We start from the raw sequence: 17,978 nt of genomic DNA, 5'->3' as shown, positions 1-17,978 counted from the left end.
GAGATTTCTCTCTCACGTTGCATTAGTTCAGTTAAAGACCCAGATCGTCACTGAAGGTCCCCAAAGATGCGTGGAAGAAATGAACCTCCAAGAGCGAGCTGACACTGAGTGGCTTTGAGTTGCTCTTTTGGGAACCCGCACCTGAGATCCATTGATCATGCATGCAGTTGAGTGAGGCTGCTGCGCTTTGGCTGTGAAGTGCTGTGCGCTTTGAATGGCTAAGATAGTCCCACAGTGAATCACATCACATGTTCTCTAGTTTCACCCTTAAATCTCAGTGGCGTCACTAGGGTTGGTGTCACCTCCCCCATGGACCTCCTCCCCTACCAGACCATACAGAATCTGACCTTAGTAATGTTTTTTGTACTACTTTTACTTGTAAATCATAAATCCTGTATATCACAATGTAATGGCAACAGTAATGACATAAAGAACTACACATACACTGTCCGAAACTGCTTGTCCAGAGCAGGGTCACAGCCAACCAGAGCCTAACCCGGCAACACAGGGCGTAAGACCAAAGGGGGAGGGTACACACCCCGGACAGGATGCCAGGCCGTTGCAAGGCACCCCAAGCAGGACTTGAACCCCAGACCTGCCAGAAAGCAGGACCCAAACCTGCTGTGCCACTGTACCTCCTATAAAGAGTTAGCAAAATTAAAATTACATCTTTAAATTACAATATCATACGCAGAGCCTAAACGTATTTACATTTACATAGTTTCATGTGGTTAAAGTGGAAATTGGAAAAGAAAACAATAGAATTTGAAGTAAAAACATTTAAAAGCTACATCAAAATTATGTTTGTTTCAACATTATTTATATAGGTTCACAGATACTAATTACTGCAATATTGTATCTTAAACACCAGAAAACTGACAAAATCAGAGACTATGAAAACAGCAACGACGGAAACCAGAGCGCGTGCTTGTAGCGCACGGAGACGAAACCACGCGATTCGAAGCGTCACTGCAATTGGGTAATAATGAGAGCTCTGAGCGGAGCGCATTAGGAGGTTCAAAAAGGAAATGAGCACAGAGTTTTACCCTTGTGAGTATATTGATACATGTAAGCTGGGCTCTTTTTTACAAATTTTTTTTTACAAAAAAATGTTTCTGTTGTTATGAACTACAGTGATATTTTTATAAAAAAATAATACATTTCTGTTGAAACACTGCACAAAAATTTTATAGACAGTCATTTTGGTGTCACCCGGTGCGGTCCACACCCCCCTAGTGACACCACTGCTAAATCCTGAGTGCATGTAACATGAAGGGTTTTGTTTCATTCCTTGGCAAGCGCATAACCAGCAACCTTCAGATTCAGATAACAGTTTTTCATCCAGTTCAATACCTGTGACCTTTTATTGTTTTTCCTTAACCCCACAGACATGGAAGGATATCAGTTTCCCCTCAGGATCTCTCCCTCAGGCAAGTCCCTTATTGCCTGAGTTCTCCAACAGATGTTATCCTACACTCTGACTGTGTACAGAGGGGATTAGGTAGTATTTTCAGTAAAACATCAAAAATCTGCTGTTAACTGAATTGTACCTAGCTATGTTTCAACATCCATTAAAATATTTTCCACCACATAAAGTATACTTAGCAAGATAAAACTGATCAGTAAAATATCTTAGAAAAGAACAATTTTTCTTGTACTGTGCTGATGACACTTTGGGATACTTGTGATAATACATTTACATTTATTTAGCAGATGCTTTTCTGCAAAGCAACTTCCAATGAAATCTGTGTAGTGTTATCAGCCCACACACCTTATTCACCGAGGTGACTCACATTGCTAGATACACTACTTACACTGGGTCACTCATCCATACATCAGTGGAACACACTCTCTCTGTCACTCACACACAAGGGGTGAACCTGAGCATGTCTTTGGACTGTGGGAGGAAACCCACGCAAACACAGGGAGAACATGCAAACTCCACACAGACTGAGTGAAGATCGAACCCACGTTCCTCTCGCACCACACAGGCGATAATAATTCTTATACCCAAGTTGTAAAGACCTAAATTCGCTGAAGTCGAGTTTGGTATTCGTACAAACAAAGTTCACTTGTTCTTGTGTAACGTCCAGCTTGAAAAATCTATGCCAGATTCTACAATGTGTGCGATTCAGAGACCCAGACAAAAGTTGCCGGCGACTTACACGACAATTGAAAACCTGGCTGCAGCTCGCAATGATATCACAGTCTATTTTTCCAAAAAGGAAAATCTCCTGTGCATCTCCTGTTTCCTTCAGTTATATGTTCTCCGCTTGTCAGTCTGTTGGTTTTCTTGGGAAAGTCAAAGAACATAGTTTTTCCCCTTCATATTTCTTTGTACAGTTGGAACACTTCTGTTTTATGCCTTGGACCTGCTGATTTTTATTTCCTTTCTTCTCTTTCCTTCTGGCTTTTCTTTTACATTAGATCTTAAATGTGCATCTTAGTCGTAATTTTTGTTAAAAGTCTCTATCCCTCTTCTCATTGTATTTTTATAATCTTTTAAGTGTCCGGAAAGAACTTGTTGGAAAGGGTGCACAAAAAAAAAAACTAATATAATTAAATCAAATTGAAAACAAGTTTGGAATGAACAGAAATAATCAGTGCTTTTTTGTGAAAACCTTTCTTTTCCGCGGCATCCGTCTGGTGAATTTGCACAATGGAATAATAATCATGAACACTACTTCCCGCAGGCGATTGGTCTGTTGCTATGTGAAGGCCACTTTGGGTTTTATGTGGAGGGTCCTGGTATTAGCTGGTTCCCTTCCTCGTGGAGCAAAAAGAGAGATGTTAAGTAGAAATGGCTGGCCTGGAGAGAACAAGAGGGCAGCAGGCTATTGACCCGCAGTAGAAACATCTGCTGCCCATGCATCTCATCAGGCACTTGAATCCAAAGAAGGTGGGGGTGGACGGTGGGCAAGATGTTGCGGTTTGGTTTGAGTGGGCGAAAGAGGAGCCGCTCAGGGGAAAAGCCAGTAGGATGATGAGTGAGACTATACATCTCATCAGCCACTTGGAGAGGGGAGGAGAAGGTGAGCAAACAAGGGGGTGCATATCATTGGACCACTGCCCCAGCTCACTCTGATGGCTCATTCAGAACGGCAGCATCTGCCCAGCACTAGAATAGACTTCCAGCTTGTGTACAGCATGGCCTCTGCCTACAGTTTCAGTACAGTAGGAGAGTCATTTACATTTAGCTGACACTTTCCTCCAAAGCAACTTACAATGTTAATCTATCTGCAATTATTTATCCATCTCTGCAGATGGGTGATTTTACTGGAGCAATTTAGGGTAACTACCTTGTTCAACGGTACTTCAGCTGGAGGTGGAATTCAAACCTGTGACTTTGGGTCCAAAGGCAGTAAGTTTAACCATTATGCTACCAGCTGTCCCTTGTATCAGGTGCTGTCCATGGTGCTGAAAGAGCTGTTAGATTCACATTTACATTTACTCATTTGGCAGACGCTTTTCTCCAAAGTGTGATACGGCTCCGTGTACATTTACATTCATGCGTTCCGCACACACGCTGCCCTCCGTGATTCTGAAGCAGTGCACTTTTCTCGTGTGCTGTGTGGTCAGGTTTTTATCACCTCAAAGAGATGAACAGATCTAATGGCTGTAAACAAGACCCTACTCTGCCCCTCAAAATTAAAACAGAGCTTGGAGATGCAGTTTTCCCAGTCTGCATTTCTGCTGCATTGATTTACTTTCTTATTAAGGTGTTGCATTTTATCAGCCCTGCCTTATCACTTAGCAACAAACAATCATTAGCATGGCCTTTAGAGCTCCCTCTTAATTGGTATCTGAAGATTAGCCGTGGCCTTTCATGTTGACGCTTAGCAAATTCCCCACGCAGAACACTCATACTGTGATTTTTTTGGGAAAAATCTAAAAGCTTAATTATCAATTCAAAGCACTTATGGATGTAAAAATCTTATTACATTATTATTTCAACACCTTTAAAACATTCATACAATTTCATAAATTATATTTTTAAATATAACATTTATAAAATCTTTAAAATAATTTGTCTAAAAAAAGAGTGCAAGAAACTGGGTCTTGTTGAGCATGGACCGAATGTCAATCAGAGGTGTGCCCGTTCTCAGACCGCGTCTCGTCCTGCAGAGTCGGAGATCGGAAGTATGGGACGTCCGTTCCTGGACAGAGGTGACTGAGGTCACACTGAACACCAGGGTAGCGTCTGCATCATGCCTGAAGAGGACACAGCCGCAGAGACATAGAGGTGAATCCATTAGCACATCTATAAATCATTCAAAAAATCACTGTTAAAGAAATGGATATGGAGGAAAGCAAGACGACAAAAAAATGGTGGTAACTTGCCTCTAAATTCCATGCCAGCTCTCTTGTTGCCTTTCACCACTGATATTTCTGGCTTGATATTTAACTACTTTCCAAAAGTTGTGGGTGTAAACTGAGGCAACAGTTGCAAAATCACTCTTAACTTGTACTCTGTGAGATAAAGATGGTACGATGAACTGCTGTACCAGTCAAAAGTTTGAGTGCACGAGCTGGAAAGTGGTTTTTTCGTGAGGCCTTTAGTTAACATGGTTGATCAGGAATGAGCCAAGATGCCTCCCCAGCTCTTCTGCCCAGGTTTTTCCACTGAGTTCAGGCTAATGACTGATACTGTGTGTAAGTGGAAAAGTACATTTATTCACAATTTTTTTTAGGATTGGGGGCATGGTGGCATGGCAGGTTTGGCTGGGTCCTGCTCTCTGGTGGGTCTGGGGTTCAAGTCCTGCTTGGGGTGCCTTGTGATGGACTGGCATCCCATCCTGGGTGTGTCCCCTCAACCTCCAGCCTTGCGCCCTGTGCTGCCGGGTTAGGCTCCGGCTTGCCTCGAGACAAGCGGCTTCAGCCTGTGTGTGTGTGTTAGAATTGGACTAGAGACATTATATGTCTGCAAGACTATTTAGCTCAGCTCCCTAACATTATAAGGAACTAATAAATCATTGGTCATAGAATGTGGAGTTGTCTCACAACGTGGAATTACACTTCAAGCAACTGGCTACATGTGGACCTTGTACCAGTTCCTGTCTTCAGTGTGAGCCAGACCTGGAAGTTCAAGGTTTTGGTGCATGGAGGCTGAGACATTAAGATATTGAAGTGCACTCGTACACATGTATTTCGAGAACAGTTCAGAGTCATCGGTACCTGAAATGCATATCTTTGGACTGTTGGAGGGAACTAGACCACGTGGAGGAACCACACACAAATTGGGGATGATCCAGCGATCTCCACAGACTGAGCTGGGGGTAGATTTGGATTGCCATTCTGCCATAGACAGAGATGTGCTCTAAGTGACAGAAACTTGCAGCTGTACCTAGCTACTCAGTTGATGTGAAACATGTGGTCCCCTTGTATTCCAGGTAGTCCAAATTCTACCTGGAATACAAATGTACTTTTGTTTCACTGCACCCAAAGAGAGGTACGAGAATTCAAGAAATGTCGTTGACACTGTATGTGGTATGGAAGTAATTGCTCCCCATGGTGCTCAAAGAGTTGCCGGCGGTACTGAAGCAGTAGTTTTTGCTTCACTGATGAAGGAAACTATAGGAAATGCCAACAAATAATTGGCAGGAAGTCTGTCAGCAAATATAAGATCACATAAAAAGTTTCAAAGGCTCAGGAATTCATCTGTAGTTTGCAGTCTGTTCGGCAGGAACAGAAAACAGGGAAACAAACGGAATTCAAATACAATCAAAAGGTGGAAAGACTCAGACGCATAATAATGATTTATATATAGCCTCAAACAGTCATCTGAACATCAGTTTTGGGATTAAGGACAGTTCATTAGCATACGGATTCCTTTGAAACCGCTCAGTGTTACAAATGTTATGTTTCAGGCAATGTCAAATAGACTTGTGATGGCAGTTCCACAATTATTCCTTTGAACAGATAACAGTACAAGCAGCGTCTGTGAATCCCGTCACCTCACCTCTTTCCTCCCCTGTGCTTCGATGTCCAACAACACAGGTTCGGCAGCCTTGTCCGCACAGCTGGTTGCCGCTTCTTCATGACTCTGAGGAGGCCAAACACTATTTGCTCCTTTTTTATCCAGAAATACATGTACATTTTACTGTTAGCTCTAATATGGTTTTCTGCTTAAACTGCCCAGCTGGTCAATATAACAAATATAACAAAGCCAGCACACAGTTGTGCCCATATTTGTTTGTTGCAGAGAGAACATATATGCAAAACTGAGATGTGAACACGTTTCGGCTCTAGTTCTTCATCAACGTGTGCAGACAATAGTGAGACACGCAAACAAATACAAGAGATACACGGTCATGTAACACATAATAACATATTAAACGTTCCAGATCCAGTAGTCTATGCCCATCCAGTCACGGTGCAGCTTCTATCCACTGTCACAAGCCGCTTTTCTAGTGTAGGGCGCACAGGGTGCAAGGCAGGGTGCGAAGTGCTTGGACACTGATTTAAGTCACTGAAGCACAAACAGGAGAAAACAAGGAAACTTTGTGCTGATATTCGGAGGCAAATTCAATTTCAGAGGCAGGACGAGTGAGGTGCTGGTGCTTCTGGCTACACCGCTGTGCCACTCCTGTACAATGCGATGTCTCAGAAATGTGATGGGAGACAGCCTGTGGTGACAAAGTTTCTGTGTGCATATGCACTACATTTCAGCAGAACGTGGGTCTGCAAATGTCTCGAATACCGAAAGATTTTGCGACCTGAAAAGGAATGTGGAGAAATGAGCGGTGCTGTGTGAACTGCGGCTCCACTGCAAGTGTTGAACATTTGATTTTAATATATAGTACCGTGCTGCGCTCTGGGTTCAGATGGGACAAGAAACATTTGACCGATAATTGGAACACCGGCACACAAGGAAATAACGCTCTCGGTCCGAGGACCCTTTTCCTCAAGGACATATTCCTCAAACCAGCCTTCCCAGCCTGCTCAGCACCCCTCAGGCCTTTTCTTTTTCTCCTACTGTCACCCCCTTATATTACCCATAAGTCCCTCCGGCGGTTGAACACTTAATTCCAATTTTCCCACAATACTACTATTTACAATAGACCCATTTTCCCGCCCAAACTCCCGGTAACGCTGGTCGTTAGAGTATTTTATATGACAGCTGGAAATGTCCCTTTTCATCCTCTTCACTTACCTTTTATTTTACTTTTCATTTTCTTTATTCCTACCCTCTTTTTATACCTCCATCCCTCACCACTTGAGAATTCTGACGGCTATTTGATGCCCACCAGCCCAGTCACCTATGTCGGGGTCCACTTTGCAGCACATACGTGTCACCCGTGTGCAGAAGGTGGTAAATGAGGCAGTGCTTCCGGAAGGCGCTCCATCCATGGATGCCGAGATCGGCACCTATGATCGACACCTTGGCGCTCGTCCACCTGCAGCCAGCTCTGAGTCACCGCACATCTGAGATTCTGAGAACCAGAAATGAGGAGAGTGGTCACTGTGTACGTCCCGTCTCTTTTTAAAAAAAAAACCATCCATCTGGTCCTCGGTTTTTCTGCCAACTGCATCCCTCCGTCTCTCGCCTCGCAAGCCAGCAGTTAAGTGTTGCCGCAGGTTTCCTGCCAGCGAACCCCCGAACCCGCTGATAAGTGTCCTTTCAGGGAATCCCTCTTCAGCTGCCTGCGCCAGTCAGAAGCCACCCAAATCGCTTAATCCCGAGGCAAAATGTAGCGATCCGGGCCTACCCTCGCTTTCCCAGATCACTTGCCTGCTTTTTATGAATTATGCATGTGCCAGACAGGCCCTTTGTTTTGTGGAGGGTCTCTCATTTGCATCACTGCCTGCGGTGGCTGCCTGCAAGGCTTAATTGGCTGATGGGCTGGCAAGGCTGCGTAACGGCTCTGCTGGCTCGTGTGTCAGCGGCCAGTCGAGCCCATTATCAGTCTGCCGAGGTTGTCATACAGGTGTTGGGCTTTTCTTTTGGAAGGGAGGAGCGAAGCGTAACGAAATGACGGGGAGAGGGAACAGCTGAGCAGCCGTGGACGTCACGAGCCGGATCGATGACGGCTGCTTCCAGTCGCAGAGACAAACGCAGACGCATGCATAAATGCACACTGAATTAACGATGGCCTCGCCCACTTGTGATGAAGGAAAGATTAAAATTCTCATCATATGTCTTCTGACGTGGGCTAGAGGAAATTAATTATAAAGTAACCCGTGTCAGCCATGTAAGATGCTTCTATAAAACATGATGCTTCAGCGCAGTAACGCTGCAATGCAACATAATTAAGATACAACAGTGGTTCCTCAGCATGTCTGTGTGCTCTGCTGGCTTTCGGCTCTCGGGAAGAGGAGACGTTGTCGCTGCAAACACCAAGCAGCAGGCAGTAGGACATTTGGATTTTTCCGTTAAATGTGAATGTCGATGGGTTGCAACTCTTAGTGTACTGGGGATCACCTGCCAAACAGCTCCATCGCAATGACCAACAGTTCGACCGAGCAAAGACTTCACAGATTAATTCAGACCAACTGTTGCATTGTCATTATTCTGAAAATACAGGAAAGCAAATACATCTGTGGACTAAACTTCACAGAAAATGGTTACACTGTTAACTGTGAATAAAGTGAAATAACAAATAACTTCATCTTACTGTGGAGATGCCTCCAGCTTCTAACATGAAAATCCAAGGTTCATTAGTCAAAGGAATCTGGTTGCTGCTTTGATGGATTTGCATCTGATCAGAACTTCAGAGAACGTGTGCAGAGTCTTCAAAAAATGTTGAATGTGAGCAAAGGATGTAATGTGTGATGTAAACAATGACGTGTGTGATGGAAAGCTGAATACCCCTCTGGGGCAGCAGGACCCATTGATCAAGTGTTAATCAATCCAGCCCAGTAGGGAATGGGGCTCTACAGCTCAGGGTTAATGTGAGATCCTGCTGGTTGGGAATATCACTCATGGTCTTGTTCAGCCCCACATGAGCATTGGACCTGTTATCATCCCTGAAAGATCTCCTTTCAAGTACACACTAGTCTAAGGTCTGGAAATGATTCTAATAAATGTGCCACCGGTTGGAGACATTTTTTTTCCATTTATTGCATACATATGCTAGATCTTTAGAGGATGTGTATCCAAAATTGACAATTTTATGTTATTTCTTGTTTCTACTGGAGCAGGAACCAAAATCTCGTTTACTGGTCCTTTGTGTTACTAACTTTGGAATTATGAATTTTCAAAGAAACAAATATTTTTGTTGTTCATTTAGTTTTATTTGTTGCTCACTCTTCTATTTTCTAGCATTTGTACCTGGTGCAGAGCAACAGGAACCCATATTCTTTCAGTCTTGCGCGGCAATAAAATGCACTAAAGAGGAAACTAAAGACAAAGTATTTTTTATTATTAGCTTTGACTTTAATGCAGCTCAGAGTTCATTTAAAAAAACAATGTGAAAAGTCCTACATTGATTTTTAGTTACTATACCCAAGATTTTAAAAAATATATGCAGAGTGCCTATGATCTGAGGGGTGGCTGGTGGCGTTGTGTTTGGAGCAGCTGCCTTTGGCTCCGAGGGTTACTGGTTTGATCCCTGCCTCCAGCTGCAGTGCCCTTGAGCAAAGTGCTTGTCCTGCATTTGCTCCAGTGCCTCAGAAACTAGTTGCTGCTCTGCAATGGACTGGTGTCCTGTCCAGGGTGTGCCCCCCCTTTCAGTCTTGCGCCCAGTGTTTCTGGAATAGGCTCTGGCTCATCGCAACTGTTCTCGGGACAAGCGGTTCTTGAAATTGGTTGGTTGGCCTATGATTTGTCAAACTGATCAAATTAAATTTTATTTAACACAAGAAAATTTGTCCCTATAATTCTGCCAGTATGAAGAGAAATATGAATATAGACCACAACTTCACAATACTGTTAAGTACTATTAATAATACTAATTAAAACTATTTAAAATTTCCAGTACAATTTTTATTCACTTTTGAACAGGCTGATTTGGTATAATTTTAAAGATACCGAAATCCTCAAACTCGTATCAACATCTCATCTGATAAGTGATTTTGGAGCTACAAAAAAATCAAGTTATGTCGAGTTATGAGTAGACTTCTGATCCTAAATGTTCTTGTAAGTTGAGTTTGGTATTTGTCCTTCTCCCACTATTAACTAGTTCTGCTTTTTACTCTGCGGACGGGTGACCTTGCGGTGTTATACTGTACTGGTTGAATAATGCTGTGCTGCCCGGTTTTCTGCTGGAAAGTTCAAAAGCCCCCAAAAAACAATGTGGACGTGAGAAAACTCATCAGCAGCTGTGACGCCAAATGTGAGGTGCTTACAAATGATCGTTTGACCTTCTTTCAATTCCTTTCTGAGCCCTGGGGCGTTTCACAGTGCAGCCCATAAAAATGGAACTGCGGGCTGCAGACAAATACTGTACTGTACAATCGCATGAGGCAACAGTAAAAGACCTGGTAAAGAATATTTCATTCTCAGATGTAGCATGAGTCCTTTGCTAGCTAAATGGCATCGTACTAAAACGTGCTCCTGACGCCAAAGGCAAAACTGTGTGTTTCTCCAACATGTACAATTTCAGGAAAAAGTTCAGGCAACTAGGTTGATGTATATTTATTTTCGAGTTCACTTTGATTTCCTGTGATGATGAAGTGATTGTTTAAAGCAGGTCCAACATTTGAGAAGTTAGATGGGTCTGAGTACGTCTTCAACTTTGAAATTGTCTCCAGCTGGCTCAATGCAATCAGTTTTCAGCCCTTGAAAAAATGCATTAATGAATCGACTGACAAGGTGCCAAAACTTTTGCACGTTTTTGTAGTACCACATACACAGTTGTATTATTTATCCATTGTACACAGCACATATAAACAGTAACCATGCATTAAAATGTACAGAAATGTGTGAAATAAAAGTCTGTAGCCGACAGAGGTTGTGGTAACTTCTGTTTACCAGAGATTCAGTATCTTGACCAGTGCTGCCCAAACCTTTCCATCCGATAAGAGCTTCTCATCACGACCAGCCTCATAAACGGTCTTAACCACACAAAATAATCCCACACACATGGACCACCCAAGTTCTTTCTCTGGATCAGAGGCTAAATGACCGGCAATTTCATCCTACTGTTCATCGCTCAGCGAACAAAGCCTTTTGTAGTTGAAGAGAATTGTAACCTGAAAGTTCTCCTGACAGGTATTTCATCTGAAACACTCAGTATAATAAGTAACTGCAACAGTGTAGATCCTGAGTGTTACAATAACAATAATAACTGACAGTTAGTTGAGGGATGTATGTGCTCCACTTGCTGGTTCTTCTCAGATGAGTATAAAAAAGGTTTCTGGAAAACAAGCTGAATTATTTCTATACATTTACTGAACGTCCAAGACAGAAATGGGACGATATGTTCTCATTGCTGAGTTTTCCATCTCTTTCCATCAGCAAACAAAAAAGGCAACTGAAGTACGACACGGCGACTGAAGCGGCCGCAATCTGTGTTTCCCAACCGTGTCTATGAGAGGTTCGAGAAAAAAATGACACAGATGCATTCAGTTTTAATTTTTCAGTTGGATAATTTTATAGATGTACAGTGTACTAATGGAGAACATTTATCAGGATATATGACTGATCTCTGTGTACGACTTGTGATATTTAATACAGTAAACATTTAGTGCACATTCCCTGTATTGCCTTGTTCTCTGTGGGGGGGGGGGGGGGGGGGCTGCCCACCACAGGAAGCTAGTGAGGATACTTAGTCCACTGCTCATGAACTCTTGTAGAGTTTCCGCACACTGGACCACAGTCGGTCACACACACTTGACACCGAGCTGTGGGTTAGTGTCCTTAGTTTGGGTGGTTCACTAACATTCTGAAATTTCCCAGCTCAAATCCCATAATTTCTTTAGTTCCCTTGGTCAAGGTACTAACCCTGAATTGGCACGGTAAGAATTACCTGCTCTGTGAATGGGTCAATCATTGCAAAGTTTCTCATCCAACATTGTAAATCAGCCCACACAAAGGTATCAACCAAATAACTGTCAACGAGACACAAAGAGCATAAACCTCACCTGCAGCCTGGTGGCACAGCAGGTAGTGGTGGTGCCACAAGTACATGTGCTCTGATTTCGCACCTACAGCTGAATCCAGCTCTGTTTACTGTAGGTGTAATTTGAATGAATGCTCTCTCCTTGTTTGAGTGGCATTTCTCCCGTAGTTCAAAGATGTGTGGAAGAAAGAAGCAGTAATGCCACCAGTAGCCTCCTGTACCCTAAAAACCTTGTAACTGGTGGCCAAGAGTTCACCTTGACTCAGGGGTTCTTAGCCTTAGCATGAGCCCTGTGAGAGCCAACACAGAGTCTCCCTCCTCTCATATCTCATTTCCAGAGTGCTGCACTGGTGGGACCTGAGCATCCTCTTAGTTGGGAGGTTAGAGTTAGGGTTAAGGAAGCACGAAGTATACTTATTAAGAACTGTTGCCTTGCATTCTGAAGGTCTCTGATTTGAATCACCCTTCTAGTAAAACGGTGTAAATCAAGGTACTTGCCCTGAGCAGCTTTTTGTAAGAGTATACATAATTGTAAGGTATCATCTGTTGGAAAATGCTGTAGACAGAGGACTTGGCACAATAAAGCCTTCTAAAAAAAAATAAGGTGGCCAGTGACATGGTACCTCCTTATAGAATAGATATTTCTGGACTTAAGGAACCGTGGACTTTTTGTTTTTCTTGTGTTTCATGAAAGGCCTCAGGCTAATAACCACCCTGTTCCTCATGCACCTCCGAGGACTCGACTCCTTCTTGGCTCCCGACCAGCGCCACTGAACCCATTTTCCAACCTCTTCAACACAATTCTGTGAAACAGATGCCCTGAGATTTGGCTTCACAAACAGGAGCCCTCTTTTGTTTCCCACACTGAACATTACCGGGCGTTTCTTCAATGGCTGTTATAGACCTAATTGGCAGTAACAGTGTTGAAAATGAAATCGGGCCCTGGGGTGGGGTGGAGCATAGGACTTTTGTAGAACATCTGCCCCACGACCTTGCAGACCCTCGAAAGTGGCACAAGAGACAAGGCCGTGCGATGAGACTGCGTTCCGCTTTGCTAGAGTCTCTCCTTCGAGTCGAAGTGGGACAAAGAGCTGAACTGTGGCTGCACTTTCCACTCAGAGAGCCTTCAGCTCAGTGTTTCCTCACAGAGACTCATCGAAGGAAACTGCACTTCGATAAAATACACGTTGTCATCCACATATGACACTGCTCATATTTAAACATTTCACCAGCCCACCAAAGTGAGGTAGTATTGGAGCAAACCAAATTTCCCCAAGGGGTGCTGTAGCACATCAAGTTTGGCCTGGGCCTCCTGGGTGGTGGGTCTTGAGTTCAAGTCCTGCTCGGGGTGTCTTGTGGAGGGCTAGTGTCCTATCTGGGGTGTGCCTCCCCACTCAGCCTTGCACCCTATGTTGCTGGGTTAGGCTCTGGCTCACTAAGACCCCACAAAAAAACAAGCAGTGTGTGTGTTTCATCAGGAATGTAGTAATTTTGTTTTAATAAAAATATCCCTGTAGTTCGTTGTAACAGAAACATTTTTTGTAAAAAAAAAGCCCAGCTTACATGTATGAATATACCTAGAAGGGGAAAACTCTGTGCTCATTTACTTTTTGAACCTCCCAACGCGCTCCGCTCAGAGCTCTCATTATTACCAAATTACAGTGAGGCTTTGAACCATGGGGGTGCGGTGGCACAGTGGCTTGGACTACAGTCCTGCTTTCCGGTGGGTCTGGGGTTCAAGTCCCGCTTGGGGTGCCTTGCGATGGACTGGTGTCCCATCCTGGGTGTGTCCCCTCCCCTCCAGCCTTACCCCCTGTGTTGCAGGGTAGGCTCTGGTTCCCCGCGATCCTGTATGGGACAAGCGGTTCCGGAAATGTGTGTGTGTGTGTGTGATGTGATGTGATGTAATGTAATGTTTAGTTATTGGAGTGTTTCATAATTTACGTTTTTTTTTTTTTTTTTTTTAAATTCCCCCTGGCTAGGTTGATTGTTCTGAATTAATGTTCTGGTATTGTGTGTGATTTGTTCAATAAAAAAAAAAAAAATTGTGAACCTGTATCAATAACGTTAAAATAAACATAATTTTGATGTAGTTCTTAAACGTTTTTACTTCGAATCCTGTAGTTTTCTTCCCGAATTTTCACTTTAACCGCATTAAACTATGTAAATATAAATACATCTGTGCGTTTGATATTAAATGTAGTTTTAATTTTGCTAGTTGTTCATCATGTCACTACTGTTGTATTACGTTCAGTGGTATACGGGAATTGTGATTTACGGGTAACACACACACACACACACACACACACACACACACACACTTTCTGAACCGCCTGTCCCATAGGTCGGGGGGGAACCGAAGCCTAACCCGGCAACACAGGGCGTAAGGCCGGAGGGGACACGCCCAGGACAGGACGCTAGTCTGTCGCAAGGCACCCCAAGCGGGACTCGAACCCCAGACCCACCGGAGAGCAGGACCCGGGCCCACCCACTGCACCACCGCGCCCCCCGTTTACGGGTAACATTTACTACAAAAAACATTACTAAGCCTAAGGTCAGATTCTGTGTGGTACGGGAGGAGGACCATGGGGGGTGTGACACCGACCCTAGTGACGCCACCGCCAAGAACTGCGCTCCCCAATAGCGGACCGCTCGGCGACGGATGGCACAGCGGGCTACTCACGCGAAAACCCGACACCGTGTGCAGTAGGGGGCGCAATTCGGACAAACGCAGAAACAGATGTAAAAATGGCATCTTCTCCAAACACCGCTTACATTTTCAGTGTTTTCACCTTATGAAACGTGATCCGAATTAGTTTAACACCCACCTCTTGACATCACAGAGCTAGAAACAGGACGCGGAGCATTTTAGAATTATTTAACAGCAAAGCTACGTAGTAGTAATAATAATAATAATAATAATAATAATAATAATAATAATCGTTTATTTCGATGCTTTATTTTAATTTATGTAGTATTAATACGCGCTGCTGTGAGAACCGGACACTTTTCGGGGAGGGGGGGCGGCTGGCGCTCACTATGAGTGTCGTCGCTACTACTGGGAAACGATCATTGGCTGCAAAGTTTCCAGAGTGGATTGATGTTGCAGCTAAAAGCCGCTCGAGAGGAAATGTTGCGAAGAAGAGTCTCGAGGACGCGGACGCTCACCGCACCTGGCGTGTGAGGCGGTGAGCTCGAGGACAGCAGCACACGTGTACATGATGATGAGGCGCTCGTTCGCGCGCATCCCGTTTTTACTCCGAAAATCTGCGTTATAATATTTACGGAGTCGCTGAGTTGCATCGCGCGCGGGGATGTTAAAGGGGCGAGGAGGACCTACGGGAGACCAGCCTCAGCTCATCATCGGCGGCGCGGTGCTTTCGTTGATCTCCTGCTGCAGTAGTGTGGGGTTCACGCGCTCTGCACGGCTCCGGCCGCAGGTGCGAGGCTCCCTCACCCTCAGGCTCAGCATGCTGAGAGAGAGGAGCGCCGGGACAGCGACGTTCTCAGTATCATGATCATCAGCAGCATCATCAGCATCTTCGTGGGCATCGGTCCATAGTGCGCCGTGACCGTGCGGGGCACCCAGCGTGCGATCCTCATCCATGGAATCCTGTGAGTGAGACAGACAGTGATAGTGGCATGAGTCCATGACGCGCGTGCGATGCCACCAAAGTCCATGTGACACTTTCCTCCTCCTCGTCTCGCACCACCGCCGCACACTGATGGATGAGCGCTCGCGACGCGGCGGGACGCACTGATTCCCGCTGTCAGAGTCACACTCAGAGTCAGTGTCAGTGTCAGTGTCAGACCTCTCCGCCCGCGAGCTCTCTGCGTCCGGCGCGGCATGGCTCTGGAGGACCGCCGCGCCAAGCGCCTGTCCCTCACGGCCGTGGCGGCGGAGGAGGAGAACTCCCTGCGCAACGGGAGGGGACTCTCGGACCAGTGGGCCGACGGCGTGGCGGTCCGAAGCAGGACCACGGAGCGCCACATCGCCGTGCACAAGCGCCTGGTGCTCGGCTTCGCCGTCTCCATCGTCACCCTCATCGCGGTCACCGCGGTCGCCGTGCTGCTCGGCGTCCGCTTCGAGGAGTGCGCGGGAGAGAGCGCCTCGCGCGCGCCCAACGCCTCGAGCGCCCGCGCCAACCAGTCTCGCGACGCCCACTCGAGCCAGAGGGACGAGGAAGCGGCTCAGCCGTGGCGGCAGCTCCGGCTCCCCGCGTCTCTGCGGCCGCGCCACTACGACCTGAGGCTCGCCGTGTACATGGACAACTTCACCTTCTCCGGGGAGGTGAACATCGAGTTCGAGTGCGTGAACGCCACGCGCTTCGTGGTGCTGCACGCGGACGGGCTGCGCGTGGACAGGGCGGCGGTGTACTCGGACAGCAAGAAGCCGGGCGTCCTGCGCGTGCACCGCCAGTTCCAGTACCCTGCCAACCAGGTGCTCGTGGTCGCGCTGTCCCGCGAGCTGAAGCCCCTGCGGACCTACAAGATGAACATCACCTTCGAGGCGCAGATCGAGAACGAGCTGCTCGGCTTCTTCAGGAGCTCCTACGTCATGCAGGGAGAGCGAAGGTAAGCCGTGCGGCTTCACCTTTATTATACTGCGCCTCGACTTTTCTTTTCTTTTCTTTTCTTTTCTTTGGCTTTGCGCACGCAGCATGCCATTTGCCGAGAGCGCGAGCCCAGATAAGAAAAAGGGGACATTTACATTTGTTCACTTAGCAGATATTTTTCCCCAAAAGCGACTTGCAATGGACACTATGTATGTATTGTAGTGTTACCAGCCCACACACCTTTTTTATCAAGGTGACTTACACTGCTAGATACACTACTTACACTGGGTCACTCACACACTAGGAGCCTGAAGAGTATGTCTTTGTACTGTGGGAGGAAACCAGAGCACCTGGAGAAAGCCCACACAGACACGAGGAGAACATGCAAACTCCACACAGACTGAAAGGGGTTCAAACCCACATCTTATCGCGCCCCTCAGACGCTGTGCCACCCAAAAGTCGTTCTCCCTCAGTTTTTTATACAGTTTTTAAGGCTGTTTTTTCCTTGATAATTATAATAATAATAATAATAAGAAGAAGAAGAAAAGCTTCTACGGGCAGAGGATTAATGGCAAAGAGACTGAATCTTACCAAGAGTTAATCGTTAATATTCCTAAAAAACCCACAATCAAAGTCGAACCCTTTTCTCTTGACTGAACCACAGAGGTTTGCACGCTGTTTCCCCCAAGTAACTTTTTCCACAATTTACATGGTCAGAGACTGCAAAAATTGAGCTCTCACCAGGACCGGACCGCAGATGCTTGATCCTAGTACTGATGCTCACTGGTAGTGAACAGAACCGTCACCGTTGCGCATCCCTTTATGTCTCCACATGTACCTTCACCACTGCCACGTGTCTCCACATGTACACGTGGTCCACTCTCTTTGACCAGCATGTTCTTCTGAGAGCGTCATTGGATCTGCAGGGTTTTCTCACTGCTGGTTTCATGTGGAGCTCTCGGCATCTCTACAGGCTGTCCGTGGCGGTCCAGACTCAAGAGCTGTACGGGCTGTTTACATGGGGCGAGCATATTTTCCACAGCTTCCTTACTCATACATGATGGTTAAGATCCCCCCACTGGTCACTTATAACCAAGTGCTGCGGATCAGTGTTTCTGCTGCAGGAAACAGGCTGTTTGTCTGTTCGTCACACTGTCTGGACGTCACTTGTTCCTCCAGACTTTGAAATGCATCATATTCCCAGGAAGTGCTGAAGTGCTGCTCACCATTTTCAGCTCACATTGGACGGAGGTGATTTGTTTTGAACCCAGGATGCTATCAGGGCTCTGCCCTCACTTTCAATGTCTTCTCTGCAAATACCTCTTGGCAGCGTTGTTCTTAAGTTAATTTCAAGTGTAGAAGTCTGTGTCAGAGATGTCCAGTGATGTTTCTGAACCGACTTTTATTGGTCTTACATTGA

The 17,978-nt window shown here is 45.6% G+C and overlaps 2 protein-coding genes across 2 annotated transcripts in view; one reads left to right on the top strand and one right to left on the bottom strand.

The window, feature by feature from the left end:
- ttll1 (tubulin tyrosine ligase-like family, member 1) overlaps positions 1 to 17,978 on the bottom strand; it is a 917,975-nt gene that overhangs the window by 816,255 nt on the left and 83,742 nt on the right. The gene's annotated exons all lie outside the window — the stretch shown is intronic.
- LOC108942250 (thyrotropin-releasing hormone-degrading ectoenzyme-like) overlaps positions 15,850 to 17,978 on the top strand; it is a 66,915-nt gene continuing 64,786 nt past the window's right edge. The window contains exon 1 of the mRNA XM_018765428.2: positions 15,850 to 16,577. Within this exon, the coding sequence (XP_018620944.2) occupies positions 15,850 to 16,577 (728 nt within the window). The remainder of the gene's footprint in view (positions 16,578 to 17,978) is intronic.

This window comes from Scleropages formosus, chromosome 5 (genome assembly GCF_900964775.1).
Source record: "Scleropages formosus chromosome 5, fSclFor1.1, whole genome shotgun sequence".
NCBI lineage: Eukaryota > Metazoa > Chordata > Actinopteri > Osteoglossiformes > Osteoglossidae > Scleropages > Scleropages formosus.
This window is presented reverse-complemented; position numbering and strand designations above follow the sequence as displayed.